The sequence below is a fragment of the Protopterus annectens genome, chromosome 3.part0, assembly GCF_019279795.1.
Source record: "Protopterus annectens isolate FY-2018-M chromosome 3.part0, PAN1.0, whole genome shotgun sequence".
Classification (NCBI taxonomy): Eukaryota; Metazoa; Chordata; order Ceratodontiformes; family Protopteridae; genus Protopterus; species Protopterus annectens.
In genome coordinates, this window is record NC_056731.1 from 670,228,882 (window position 1) to 670,243,112 (window position 14,231).

Below are 14,231 nucleotides of genomic sequence, written 5' to 3' on the forward strand. Positions count from 1 at the left end.
TAGGTTGGTAAGAATCAGGTTAATGATGTCAGAGCCTGTAGTGGGTAGTTTATCATTTCTCCAGCACATTGGTATTAACAAAGTCTAGGAAATGCTGAGCACAACCATTTTAGAGGTGCAAATATACCAGTCAATGCTTGGCTGATTGAAGAAGGTATTTGGTTTGATAGTTAACTTCTCTGTAGTGTTAAGGTAATTTCCATAATCTCTGAGGGAAATTGATGCGGATCTGTATCTAGCAATGAGGTAATAGCTGAATTTGTTGGGATGACATTGGCAAGCTGACCCAGACACACCTTCAGGAAGCACTCCTCGGTGGTTTCCTCAACCTACATCAGGAAACTCAAACCATTTTGTCTGTCCTATGCATGCTCCCTTCCCTTAGCCTCCTCCCTCAAGAGGAGGCAAGCTTGTCCTCACCTGTGAGCATTTTTGGACAGTTGAAACAATAATTAAACCAAGTTGCCTGGTCCATAGTCAGGGCTTTATTCTTCTGCTCCACAGCACTTGCACTTAGATTTGTAGTGTCAGTGATGCACTTTTGTTGCTGGAAGACCAGAAGGCTGTGGGTTCTGTTCTCACTCCAGATGACTGGATTGCTGACATTGCAGCATTAGGATGGTGCCGTACTCATGCGTGTACCTTTCTTTAAGCGATAAATTAAAGTGATGTCCCATCTACTTGAGTTGGTGGTAGGTCAGGCGGACATTATAAATCCTATGGCACCTATCAAAAAGGGTAGGGGAAGATTTTTGATTCCATGGGCAAATTTCTCAAGTACTATAAATACCACCTGAGGTGCCCCCTGAAAATAAGCCACTAGGTTACTGGGACTATCCCAGTCAACAAAGAATAAATAAAAAAGATTTTACATTTTTAAGAATATATGCTTGCAAAATAATTAATTTACTGGTGCACACTGATAATTATTTAATCGACTGCTATTACTTTTCTGTGAAACTGGAATGCAAATATAGGACTGACAGGAAAATTTGATTCCTGTTTTGCTTGGTGTCATTCTACCACCTGCACCTTCAACAAACCTGCAAGTTTATATATTCAAATACAGAACTAGAAGTGGAATTGTTGCATCCTTTAGGGGATGTGGCAACACCATCACTGACAGTCTCTAAGGGGAAACACATCCCTTTTCAGAATTATCATTCTCCAGACCAAACAAATTTTATTTCACAAAAAACACTTTCATATTGAAAGTTTAATCAAACTGTCCATTCAGACTGGATTATTCCAATTTATGGAAGTGTGTGTGTAATTCCTACACCATACATCCTTTTCTCCTAAATGAAAATAAGTCCTTAATGTGACTGCTAATCATATATCACAGGAGTAAAGCTGTTTGCTATACCACTCAGAAATATGTAAACCTTTTTAATGTTACCTGCATTCTCTTAACATTTCTGTAACAATGGGTATCATTTTTTAAAGTCAGCAGGATGTAGAACTGAGAATGATAAGGCCAGTGAGTGTGACGAAGTAAGCTTGGATGCTTATAAGAAAGGTAGCTTCCATGCCAGCATTTCTTTCTTGAAATAGGCTCCCCTACACATGCTTGAGTTGAAATTGCTCGAATGTCAGTAGCACATAGAAAAAAAAATGAACAGCATAATGCAGAACGCTGTTTCCCATTGGAAATCACTGACAGTGCGGTTTTGGTGGGCCAGCAATGATTCATTTGTTTAGGGAGATGTCTCCCTTCTTTCTGTTGGCAGAACTATGTTCAGGGGGTGTGAAGGGCTTGTGTGCAACAAGTAAAAGTTTTTCTCACTTTTGAATTTCAGGAATTTTTTTTATCTTTTCAGTACGATGACTTCCAAGAAGTCAGTGTTTCATAGTACAACCTTTAAAATTCTAGTTTTGGAAATCATCATCCTTTAAATACCTTTCAGAGAACTGAGTTTTACTAAATCATAACAGACCCTATAAACACATTGTCTGTCTGCATGAGAAATAAGTCCATCATGCTTCAAGTGAGATTTAATATCAGTCCATTGCAGTTACATGTATCATTTTCTAAGCCCCTCTTAATCTGTCTTGTTTTCATCAGCTGCCTATAAATTGCTGCTGTCATTGTCCAATGCCCCAAATAAAGTCACTGAATCATCCAGCGGTTTCGATGTTCATCTCTCAACTGCTGAAACATTCTTCCCTTGAAACTACTTTCAGCCACTCATTTTAAATGGAGGATCCTCCTCCTGTCTTTATGTGTCTCTTAAGCCTCTTATTACTAAGATTCATATCATTAATATCATTTACAGGCCCTGAAAAGGTATTCATCTGTTACCTCATTGCTCTGATCACCTAAAATATTCCTTTGTGTGTAGAATATAACAGTTTTGTTAATATGCCACAGTCAACTAAAATAAAATAGTATTTCTCCTCTGAAAAATCATGAGTGCCCTTCCCAATCAGAGTGATAGATTACGACTCATGTACACTTGATCATATTAAGGAATATTCAGAGTAAGTCGTGGTGTACAAATTAGTGTTTAACAGAAATGTTTCACCCAGCACAAGGCACATGTCAGAGTTGCAAATACATTATGGAGATAAACATTTACACATGAGACAATAAGGGCGGTAACTGTGTCTAGAGTAATGTATGCTGTATTAATAAACATTCAAATAAAGGATTTTAATATAAGTTTAGTATAAGTAATGTATGTTCAACTGAATTTATTCTTTAAAACATAAAAATGTTACTTATAATGGTGGGAGATAGTACTAGAGCAGCTGGGTATACAAATCAAATCTTTTCAGCTAATTTTCTGCTGGTAGGATAAGAAAAATGTAGGATAATGATACAGATCTGCAAGTAGGTAATAAGCAGAAATGCAGGTAGAACTATAATGAGAAATTCTATAATAAGCAGAAAAGCAGATAAAACTAAAATGAGAAATTCTGCCTGTCATGAACACTAACTCAAGGCATGTTTTATCCAGTAGACTAATGCAGTAAATATTGGCCTTGCTTACATTATAGTTGTATGTACACATGCACAAGTGCAGATTCCAAAAATTCTTACACTATTACATTCCAAGGTTTTTGGAGTAATTAAAGGGACAGTGAAACAAATAGTGTTTGTGTGATATGCACAAGATTTTTAACATTGATAAGACATCTTTATCCAATACGTTGGCTTTGCTTACATTATGAATATATGTACATACAGTGACAGAGAGTGTAAGACAGAGAGAGATTCTTTCTGAACATCATAGTGATTCACTTTCCTACACAGCCGTATATACATACATACATATATATATATATATATATATATATATATATATATATAGATGCATCTATGCATAGAGTACTAGTATATAGCATGCTGCCATTGATAGTTGCAGACAGCAAACTGCTTTCTCTGCTAAAAACATGGCAAAGCTATGGACAACAAAGATATGTAGAAATATTCATCAGTATCCATAAAAGGTACCCACAACAAGCATTACACTCTAAGTATTGCCATCTACATTAAACAGTTTTCAAAGGGAGCATCATAGATAAAGCATCACAATATACAGGTTGTATTTTCCATGGAAAGGTATCCCTTGTTGCTCATCTGGTCAGATAAAACAGACAAACATTTGTGGGTTCTGTTCAAGCAGCTTTTATTACACACGAACACATCAGAAATGAGGCTTTGTAACTTAAATGTAAATAAACTTATAAACAGGCTGATTACTACATTCATATATGTTAACACTCTGGCGGTTCTCTCAAAATGGCACTGCTGCCTGCACGTGCTCGCTATTTATATGCATATACTATATCTGGAAATGTTTCACAAAGGTACATACACATGCTCTGATTTATATTCTTCAACATCAACATATGGCAGGGTCATGTACATATACAATACAGACCTAAAATGTGATACATTCCAGTGGCTGTGATAAAATAGATAGTGGGCATACCTTGGTATCAGGCAATTGCACTATTTCACTGTGTAGAGTTATTAATCCCATATATGAGAATATTGGCCACCATATTTAGCTCTCCAATACCAGGGTTTATATCAGAACATCGAAGGATGATAAGTCTGAAGTGCACAACTTCGAACTTGAAACCCCGAAAGCTGACATCAAACCGCAGAACGGAGATCGTCATAGAGTGCGGGAAGGGAAGCTTTGCCTTTACTGCACTATAGTGCAGTCTCGGAGTTGGTATATTTAAGTAGCGGGGGATGTGGGGGGTGCAGGGGGGATTGCCCCCTGCATAAAGCATTTTTGTTTTTTTTTTGGGTAGTTAGTATTTTTTTTGTACGTTCGATGTTGTCTGCTTTCAAAGTTTGCAGTTCGAAGTTGTGAGCTTCGGACTTGTAAGCTTTCGATCATCTGATAGAGACCCCAGTACCATACATCACTAATGGGCCCCATTAACGTGCAATGTTTCAGAATTTTATTTGCTGCAAAATGTATCGCTTGCCAATGTCAGATAGCACACTGTGCCAATATTCCAATCTCTCAGTAATCCAATAGTATGTGGCAAAGTCTGCAAGTCTTGCAGAACAAACCAGCTATGTTGGTGTAGAGTGATGAAGCCCTGCCAGTGACCCTGACCTGACAAAAGTAATAGTAATAGTTACTGTGTTTACTCTGCCTTATAAAATTCAGTTTAAGACCTAGAACCTAAAGAATGCTACCACTATAAAAATAGTTTATGCTAAAGCGCTTGACATTTATACTTCTTTCATAACCCCTATGGTTCCAGACATATGAACATTTGTTTGAAGTGTGAGGACATAATTCGATTCTATCAAAAGGCTTAGGCTCTGCCCATTGGAAGTTACAGTGCAAACTTCCTGAGCTCCATGGGAGTGAATGTGTCAAAGTCGCTACATTCCAAAACTTCTGCTAGTGTTTAGATAATAAGAAGCCCTGCCTTTATAAAGCATACGTATCCCTATTTTAAAACAAGTTTGTTTTCCATAGTGTTCTCTGTAAATGGTTAATACACCCATAGATTGTATCATAATCTAGTTTAGCTGTAGAATTCTGAAATTCATTTTAAATAATATACATGTATTAGTTAAAGAATGTGTTTATTACCACAACTCAGCCCTGATAAAACAAAACACTTTTGTTTGTTAAAAAAGAAAAAAAATGTACAAACCAGTGCTGGGCTTTTCCTAAATGCTATTTATATTAAAACTGTAATCGCTATTCATGATGTGGATCACTGCTGACCAGAGACCTCAACTTAACTAACTTTTGGAAATTTTGCGTAATACTGGAAGATTCTCTGGCACACTTTGTAGCAATTTTCTGTTTTAGAAAAAATATGTCGCCAACATTTCTCAACTGCACTGGATTTAATTCATCAGGAAAGATAATTTCCTACTTAACAGAACTGCTTGCTCACAAACTTCTCCAAAAAAAAAAATAATAGCATTCAACACACCAAAACTATATATTAATCATAACTGCAATTGTTTTGCCTGGAGTCTTATATTTACAAGCGGTGCAGCACGTCTACATGCAGACAGTACTTTCCATCGCAGTTGGTCTCTTTTCCCTTTTCTTTTCACTCTGTCACCTTGGAGCTCATGATCTTTGACTTTATTTTTTTATTGGGCTGTCATTGTGCATTTTTTTGACCGTATTATCTGACAATGTCTTCACTCACCGTGATTGCGCAACCAAAGGTTTACATTAAAGACATCTGCTGTCAACATCAACCAAGATATAAAATAATCACCATGCCTTTGAGTGACTCAATGATATCTTCTGTTTCTTAAAGTGAATCTTACCATGCAAATACATTTCCTATACAGTACATGCCTACTTCCAGCTAAATAAAATACCCCTGTCTACTCCTCTTATCCTACATTAACTCCCTAATTAAAATTAAGGGCATCTAATAAGCAAGTTCCACTCATAAACAAAATGTGTGATACTTATTTTTTTTCCTATAGACTGTTTCCTATTTTGCTTTGAATATGAAATCAGGACAATATCAGCTGGATATAACTTGATTGCCAAAAGACAGACAAATAATTGGATAACTAAATAATTCAGTAAATAAAAACGATTTCTGCAAAGTAAATGTATAAAAATGAAGTCTGTGAAACAAAAACTTGTTTGCTGCAAATAAAATAGTGTAACAGTTTTCAGAAGGGCAGAGACTGTTTTTACAAAGTGCTTTATTCTGGCAAAAATTATTTGTAGATAGAATTAATGAGGAAATAAAACCACATAGCAATGTATACAGAATGAAACTCAAAACTGTACCCTCAAATATGGAAAATAATAAATAAAAGAACATACAGACACAAACTTATATATATATATATATATATATATATATATATATGGGTTCATGTCAGTACATCGACAAGTGAGAAGATCGACATCCACTTCACCGACACATGAAATAATCGAAACTACAAATCACGGACATTTCCTCCTCCGACAAACAAGGACTAAGTAAAACAATGATCATAACACATGCATAACACTGCCACACTTACTAAAACATGGTAGGCATGATTAGCTAAATTTAAACCTGTTACCTGTTAAATGTCCGTGGTTTGCAGTTTCGATTATTTCATGTGTCGGTGAAGTGGATGTCGATCTTCTCACTTGTCGATGTACTGACATGAACCCATATATATATATATATATATATATATATATATATATATATATATATATATATATATATATATATATATATATATATATATATATATATATATATATATATATATATATATATATATATATATATATATGATGAGAAAGTGATTTATACATTCAAACAGACACATGTGACCATGTGTCTGTATGTATTTGTGTATTGAGAGCCAGAGCAAACGAGGACGATTTCTTACTTTCTTAACAAGACATGTATAAAAATAATATGGTTACCTGATAATTATAAGAGGAATGAAAAATACCAGAAAAGCCACAATAGTCATGTAGGGTTTCCAATAAGATTCATCAGGCCAATCAGCCCAACACTGTATTTCTCCATTGCTTAGCTCCCTTCTTCCAAAAATGATCAGAGTTGGGACAGCAAACACAAAGGAGAGGCCCCATGCGATTCCAATTAGGATTTTTGCCTGCTTTTCTGTTGAAAGAAAAAAAAATGAAGAAAACATTAACACGTGTTTCCTTCATGCTGTATCATGCTGTTCTTATCATACAAAATACAGGAGTCAAACATTAAAAATACATATGTATTACATGCATTTTAATGGCAGACAAAGATAGCAGGAGTCACCTACTCTGTTCATTACTCACTTAATAAACTACAACTTCCATGTATTTAATACCATATCCACCAACATATGCAATGGTCTTTAGAGATGGTTTGTGTCTGCCTTAAAATTTAGGTATTAAGTCTTTTGTTTTAGGTTTTAATACCTGTCCACAAAAATGTTTCTAACTATACCTCACTGTTTTGCAAACTAAAACTTCCTTGCATCTCCTCCAAGATACTCACCTTGAGTGGTTATTCACAATCTGATGTTCTGAAACACCTGCTTTGTTTAGAATGCTATATCCCTCTGGATTATATGCATTGTTTTGCTTTAATCAATTCATTATACCACAATTCTTTTTTCTTCAAGACTATACATGTTAAATGTTTTAGTCTCTCACATCTCTTTCTTTTATTACAGTCTTCTGAGCTGCCTTTATATCTGTATATTGAAATAAATATATAAACAACATTTCCATTACTATTAGTACCCCAAAAAGGTTTCATATGATTTTTATACACATTCCACCTCCACCACTGCTTTTATGGCTTGCTTTTAAACTCCGATGACTATGTCTCCCTAACAGTATTGACTGCATTTACTTATGGAAACAACTTTTTGGGAAAATCTTTACATTGGCAATAATTTTTATCATCCAGATCATCCTGGGAAATCGGGCTGGTGCTAAGCTAAAACAAATATTAAAATCTTTTTAGATCCTCCTTTGATAGACCTGCAACTTCAAAACTCTCATAAAAACTTTTCATATTTTAAAATTTTAAATACTAACACTCTGAAGAGAAAATGTTTGGATTTATATAGCATGGTTTCTGCTGTTAATATAGTTACAGAAACATGGCTTAGCTTAAAGAATCCCTCCGGAGCATTTCTGGTTTCTCAAGGTATCATAGCAACAGAACTCACATTTCTGACAGTTGTGAATCCATTCTCATCAGGAATGAATATAAATAATCTCTTATATTTAGCAGCAACATTCACATTGTTAAAGTCTTCACCTTGAAGCAAGCAGACTTGATGAGGTATGAATTCACCATAATACTCATGTTATAAAAGTTAAAACCCTTACCAGCCCTTGCCAGTTCTAGTCATGTTAATCAAATATGGGAATTTGTTTTGAGCTATTATAACACAAATGTAAGGGGTCTCAATGTAAATAAATATGAGGCAGAATATGTTAAGATCCAAGAGGAATGCAATGCTTTTGAGTGAGTGATGATCATCTATGACATTTGAGACTGTTTTTGATTTTTGTAAAGATAATGTTGTTTATAAATGCTTCTTCCTTGACTCTTTACATAATTTCATGAGGTGCTACCCCCCTTAATTGAATAAGTCAATTCAAAAAATAACTAAAAAGAAAAAAAAAATCATTGCTGTGTTATCCACTTAGTTAATAAATGTTTTTTTATTGGCTCTTTACATAATTTCATGAGGTGTTAACCTCCTTAATTGAATAAGTCAATTAAAAAAATAACTAAAAAGAAAAAAAAAACATTGCTGGGTTATCCACTTATGCTTTTCCACCAGCTCAGTACAGTGAGAAATAATAAAACTAAAGTGTCCTTGAGGAACAAAGTGAAGGCAGGTAAATCTACACAAATTGGATAATTGTGTCACTATCACAAACCTTATTAAGGACTACCAGAGTAGTATAACACTAAAAATGGGGGATTTAAATGTTTTGATAGCTTAAATCTAGCAAAATATAATTTTCATTTTTGTGGGGGAATTCTTATATTAACATACCACTGTAAGTACTCTCTCACACCCAGGTTAATTTTCCAACTTGTCTAAGGAAAAGTGTATAGCAAGCCTTATGTATGAGCAGACCTGATTCAGCAGCAGGGCCAGATGGACTTAATTGTCTCTTTTTAATTACGGTCAAGCAATCCATATCATCTCTCCTCAACATTTTGTTCCAAAAGTTCTTATCAACCACCTTTCTATCCAATATTTGGAAGCCAGTTATCTTGGTCCTATTCCATAAAGGAAGTGAAGTAAATAACTTAACAACTACAGACCAATTTGTTTCGCAATCATTGGTGGCTAATATTTTGAGTGTGTGGTCATAAATGTAATTTCCCAGAATTTATTTTGCCAAGACACATTTTTACTTTGAGTTGCTCTTGTACCACATATGCAATTGCTTTTTACATTGATTTCTGTTGATGAGTCATCTTGGACAAGATAAAGCATTTGTGGTCCCTCAAAATCTGTTGACAATACAGTATATAGACAGCTGTGTTTGGAATCATTTAGCCAAAGTAAAGAAATGAGATTTTTTTTCCCCTCCTCAACACTTATTAGAAAGTGGGACCATCAATAATCAATAAGTACCTTTCTTTTCTATATATTTATGACTACTTTTCTGACTATAAATCATACCTCTCAACCTCTTATAGCAAGAAATCTGGACAAAGCCATAAATAAAAGTGGGACAAAGGCTTAAAAATAGGGATAATTTTTAAATACTGCTCTTACAAACTTTGAAAGTTGATAGAATAACAGGTTATACATTAACACAAATTTTCTGAAGGATATGAAGTCTGAAACTCATGTGTGTCATTGTTTTCTAACATCAATCTGTAATGATTTATCACAAATTTGCCAGAAAACAATTTTATAAAAATTGGACCAGAAATAAGAAGCCAAAATCTGGATGTTCTGCGAAAATCTGTACAGTTGAGAGGTATGCAAAATCATGTGTAGGTAAGCAAATGCATTGGTTATATAGAAGTACGTGAGATTAATGAACTCTTCAAGAACTTTTGAATCAACAGTTTGTGCAAAAGAAAAGCACATTTTTTGATGCTACAAAGTGCAGTGCACTACACCTAGGTGGTAACATCAAGGAAAACAAAAAGAATCGGTTCTTGCTCATATTAAGTATATCAAAGGTCTAGGAGTTTTTGTTGAAATTGATCTTTGCTTTGAAACAAATGTTTCAGTGCTACTCAGAAAATACTTTTGATTAACTAAAAACACTCAATGGACTGTGCCATCAAGCCACCCAACAGTTATGATACCATTATTTAAGTCTTTAATGTGGTCTCAAATTGAGTTCTGCATACCCTTCTGTGGTCACACTACAAGGGATATTTAGCTAGAAAAATATAGATTATTAATTACATGAAGAACATATCTACAGTTTGATATAAACCTACTGTGAATGGTCAGCTTATTAAAATCTTCATTTATTATTACACACTATTGAGGTAATGTAATTTTGGCTTACAAATTTCAAAAGGTGAATTATTAAGAGTCCCCTTTAATGTTTTTAAATAACAATAGCAACAGTTATTTTTACTGAGGTGTAAAATGAATCCTTGAAAGTTTTCTCCCCGACTAGAGCTGCCTTGCTAAGGAAACAATTACCAGTGTGTTTGAGACATGCTGGCATCCTTTGCAGTTTCAAAAAACATGACCAATGGTTCATCCAATGATAGTGAAACCACACTATGTGGACTACAGACTCCCTGATGTCGTTATATGAAGTTTTCGAGTCTCTTCCAAACTGAACGTGACAAGACTGTAACACTGTAACTGCACATAACACTTCAAATGAGGTAATTCAAACTGCTTATAAAGATAACTAATAATTATCCCAGAACTTTAAAAATCAAAGTTCCAGTCATGTGATGTTCGACAATTTTTTTAAACTTTAAATAGCATTTAAAATTAACTGCTTGATTCATCCTATACCTAAAACAAAAAAATAATTTTAGTTGCTATTTATATTCCAAGTAGTCTAAAAAATCATCTCTACTTTCCCTTGGCATCTGATGGTACATTATGCAAGACTTAAACAAAAATGTTTTGAAACTAATACAATCCATTGAATGTTTGTAAAGTGCAATCAGCTCATCTTTGATTTTCACTGCATAAGAATGTTTATAAATTCTACTTTTCAACTGCCTGTTGGTCTTACCAACATATACTTTATCACAACCCATGCAGGTAGCGATATACACAATATAATCAGATATACATGTGTAGAAACCTGGTGGTTTATATGACCCGTTTGCATTAGTGCTATCGCCCCAATACATCTCAACCTATTAGTGCAAGAATCAAAGAGAAAACTAAAAAATGGAAGACAAAGTACCAACATCAAGAACAGATATTGCTCTTATATATTTAGTTGTTAAAATAACAGGTGTTTGTCAGTATGCCTTTTGTGATGGCTAAAAGCCACAGCATGGCCAGCAATGACTGTATTCTGAAGATATTCATCATTAGAATGGACGAATGCACTTAATTTTAATTAGTTCTATTAATTAAAATTCATTATTTTTATAGATTTATTTTTGGTTCCATAGGCCTTGGCAGCATTGGATTGTTTTGAGGTTTGACTTTTGTGAAGGCTATTATTTCTGAAACTAAAATGTCTGTCATTATTTAGCAATTAGTCCTCATTAATTACAAAAAAAAAAAAAAATTACAAGGAACAAAATATGGCACAAAATCAGAGATTCTGCAAAATCAGGGGCAGTTGAGAAGATAACCCCCCTAAACATTATTACACACACACACACACACACACACACACACACACACACACACACACACACACACACACACATGAATAAATGCATAAATAATGGGCCAATAATTTATTTCAGCTTTCTGCTGTCAGAAGTATACCTTGAATCTCAACTCCCCTAACATATACATTTGTTTTCACACACACACACACACACACACACACACACACACACACACACACACACGCACACACACACACACACACACACACACACACACACACACACACACACACACACACGCACACACACAATGTCTATCAGTTACAAAGATTTTATCTCAAATCTGATATTGCTCTGTCCCTCTTAGTCCATCCTGGCAATTTGGGAAGAAAATATGAACTATACTAAATAAATACAGTCACTATTGTTATACACTTCTCAGAAAATATATATTAAATCACACGCTCTTGTTTTCTCAGCTTTTCAAAGTACTCACATTTAAAAGTGCATCTGCTTTAGCTTATCCCTGAGAGTATTTACCATTTGGTCCTGGCTGGTGGCATGCAGAGTTCTTGTTAAAATATAAATAAATAGATAAATAAACTAGTAAAAAAAATAGAATGTTCCAGCATTTGTAAATACAGATTTCTGTCCAATTCCTTGTTCATTTCCTTTCCTTTTTTTCAGACTGCCTTGATCAATTTAGGCAGGCAGAACCAATAAGAAATAGCCTTTATTGCTTCATAGAACAACCCAGTCAGTATCCGCTGAAGTGGTTCTCTGCCACTTCAGAATTGTAGGAGGACCTGTGATAACATAAGGCTGGTTTTGAATCAGTCCTGCTGAGAAGCCATTATTTTTAACATAACTGGGGATTCTGAGCATATATAGCTGCAGCTGCAAGGGCAAAGTTTCAGTTCCACAAAACGGTAATTTTTTATATCTTAAATAGAAAAGAAAATAGCAAAAAACATTTAATAAAAAGTAATAAAAACACAGATGAGAGTTCTGGTTTTGTTGGAGGGGATGCAGCCCAGCAGCCAGTGCCATAAGTCACCCCTGCCTTCTATGATGGAGTTTTCTTTTCCTCCTCTGCTATAAACCATAGTCCTATAGTATTTTATGAGTAAATCATTATTTTCTGAAGTCTAGAAAAGAGATAAATACCTCAGATTCTTTTAAAATAATTAAAATGTCTATTTTGAAACTGATATATCTCCTTGTTTATCCTTTAGCTAAAGGGCAACTTAAACCTTTGCTTTTCCAAGACTGAGATACCTCAGTTTAACCATTTGGAATTCATAGACAGCTCTGCCATAGTGCTCTTGTATAAAGAAATTGCAGTACCATAGGAGTCTGTCTCTGTGGCCATGCTAGATACTAATGAGAGAGTCCAGTGGAGAATCTTATGCTAGTTTGTCATATATTCTTCATCCAGAACTGCCTCCGTGAAGGCATGCGTGAATGCTTCAAGCAATTCATATAACTGTTCAGCCATGCAGATTAGCACAGCCATTCCTTGTACTCTCAGAAATGAACACAGCATTTTCACTGCAGTAGAGGTAAATGCTGGGGAGTTCAGTGATAGGGGAGCCTTAGGAGGAATGTGCATGACTGTATATAATGACTGAATGTGTGAGTGCATGTATCACTTTGTGTGTCTGCCTGGATTGGGTGGGGAGGGGATTGACGTGTGTGTGTGTGTGTGTGTGTGTGTGTGTGTGTGTGTGTGTGTGTGTGTGTGTGTGTGTGTGTGTGTGAATGTGTAGGGAAGGGTTGGAGTAGCTGTCATATTTCTGCACACCCCTAGACTAACAAGCACAGTGTCAAACATTGGGTAGGGGAACCACTAGCCCCCCAGGGAAAACTCTTACTCAAACCTGAGTGGCACTTAAACAGTATAGGGATCAGGTGTGGGGGAGAACACTAGCTACCAAGGATATCTCTTACTTGTGTACGACTGGCACTAAACAGTATGAGGGTCAGGGGATGAGTGAAAACTAGCCATCAAGGATAACTCTTACTTGTGTACGAGTGGCAATAAACAATATGAGGATCAGGGGATGAGGGAACACTATCACCAAGGTTATTCAATACAGCATGCTTTAAAGATACAGATTTAAAAAATGTGCTATACACCTGGAGCAGATAGCATGCCATAAAATTAGCTGAACAAAATTAGAACCCTGTACCCTCTTACCAGGAATATTAGTACTCTGCACCACTGCTAGATACCAGGGGATGAGTTTTAAAATAATAAATAAATGCAAAAAAAAAATAAAAGTATGGAGGTGGAAAAGCAATTTGAACCATAAACCCTGGCACAAAACACCCCTGCATTAGCTTAGTGCTCTAAATGATAATGTAGTTCAATAGGGAGTTTGTAATTTATATTGCGAATCTCGGCATTATTCAATGCCTGCAACATGTTGTGATGTATGATGGAAGGGGACAGGAAATGTTAGGCATTCCTTTCAGATGTATAGGATAACAGA

The 14,231-nt window shown here is 35.2% G+C and overlaps 1 protein-coding gene across 1 annotated transcript in view; it reads right to left on the reverse strand.

Moving 5' to 3' along the window:
* The window catches only part of NPSR1 (neuropeptide S receptor 1), a 1,074,098-nt gene that overhangs the window by 745,770 nt on the left and 314,097 nt on the right, over positions 1-14,231 (reverse strand). The window contains exon 3 of the mRNA XM_044065077.1: positions 6,894-7,095. Coding sequence (XP_043921012.1) covers positions 6,894-7,095 — 202 coding nt within the window. The remainder of the gene's footprint in view (positions 1-6,893; positions 7,096-14,231) is intronic.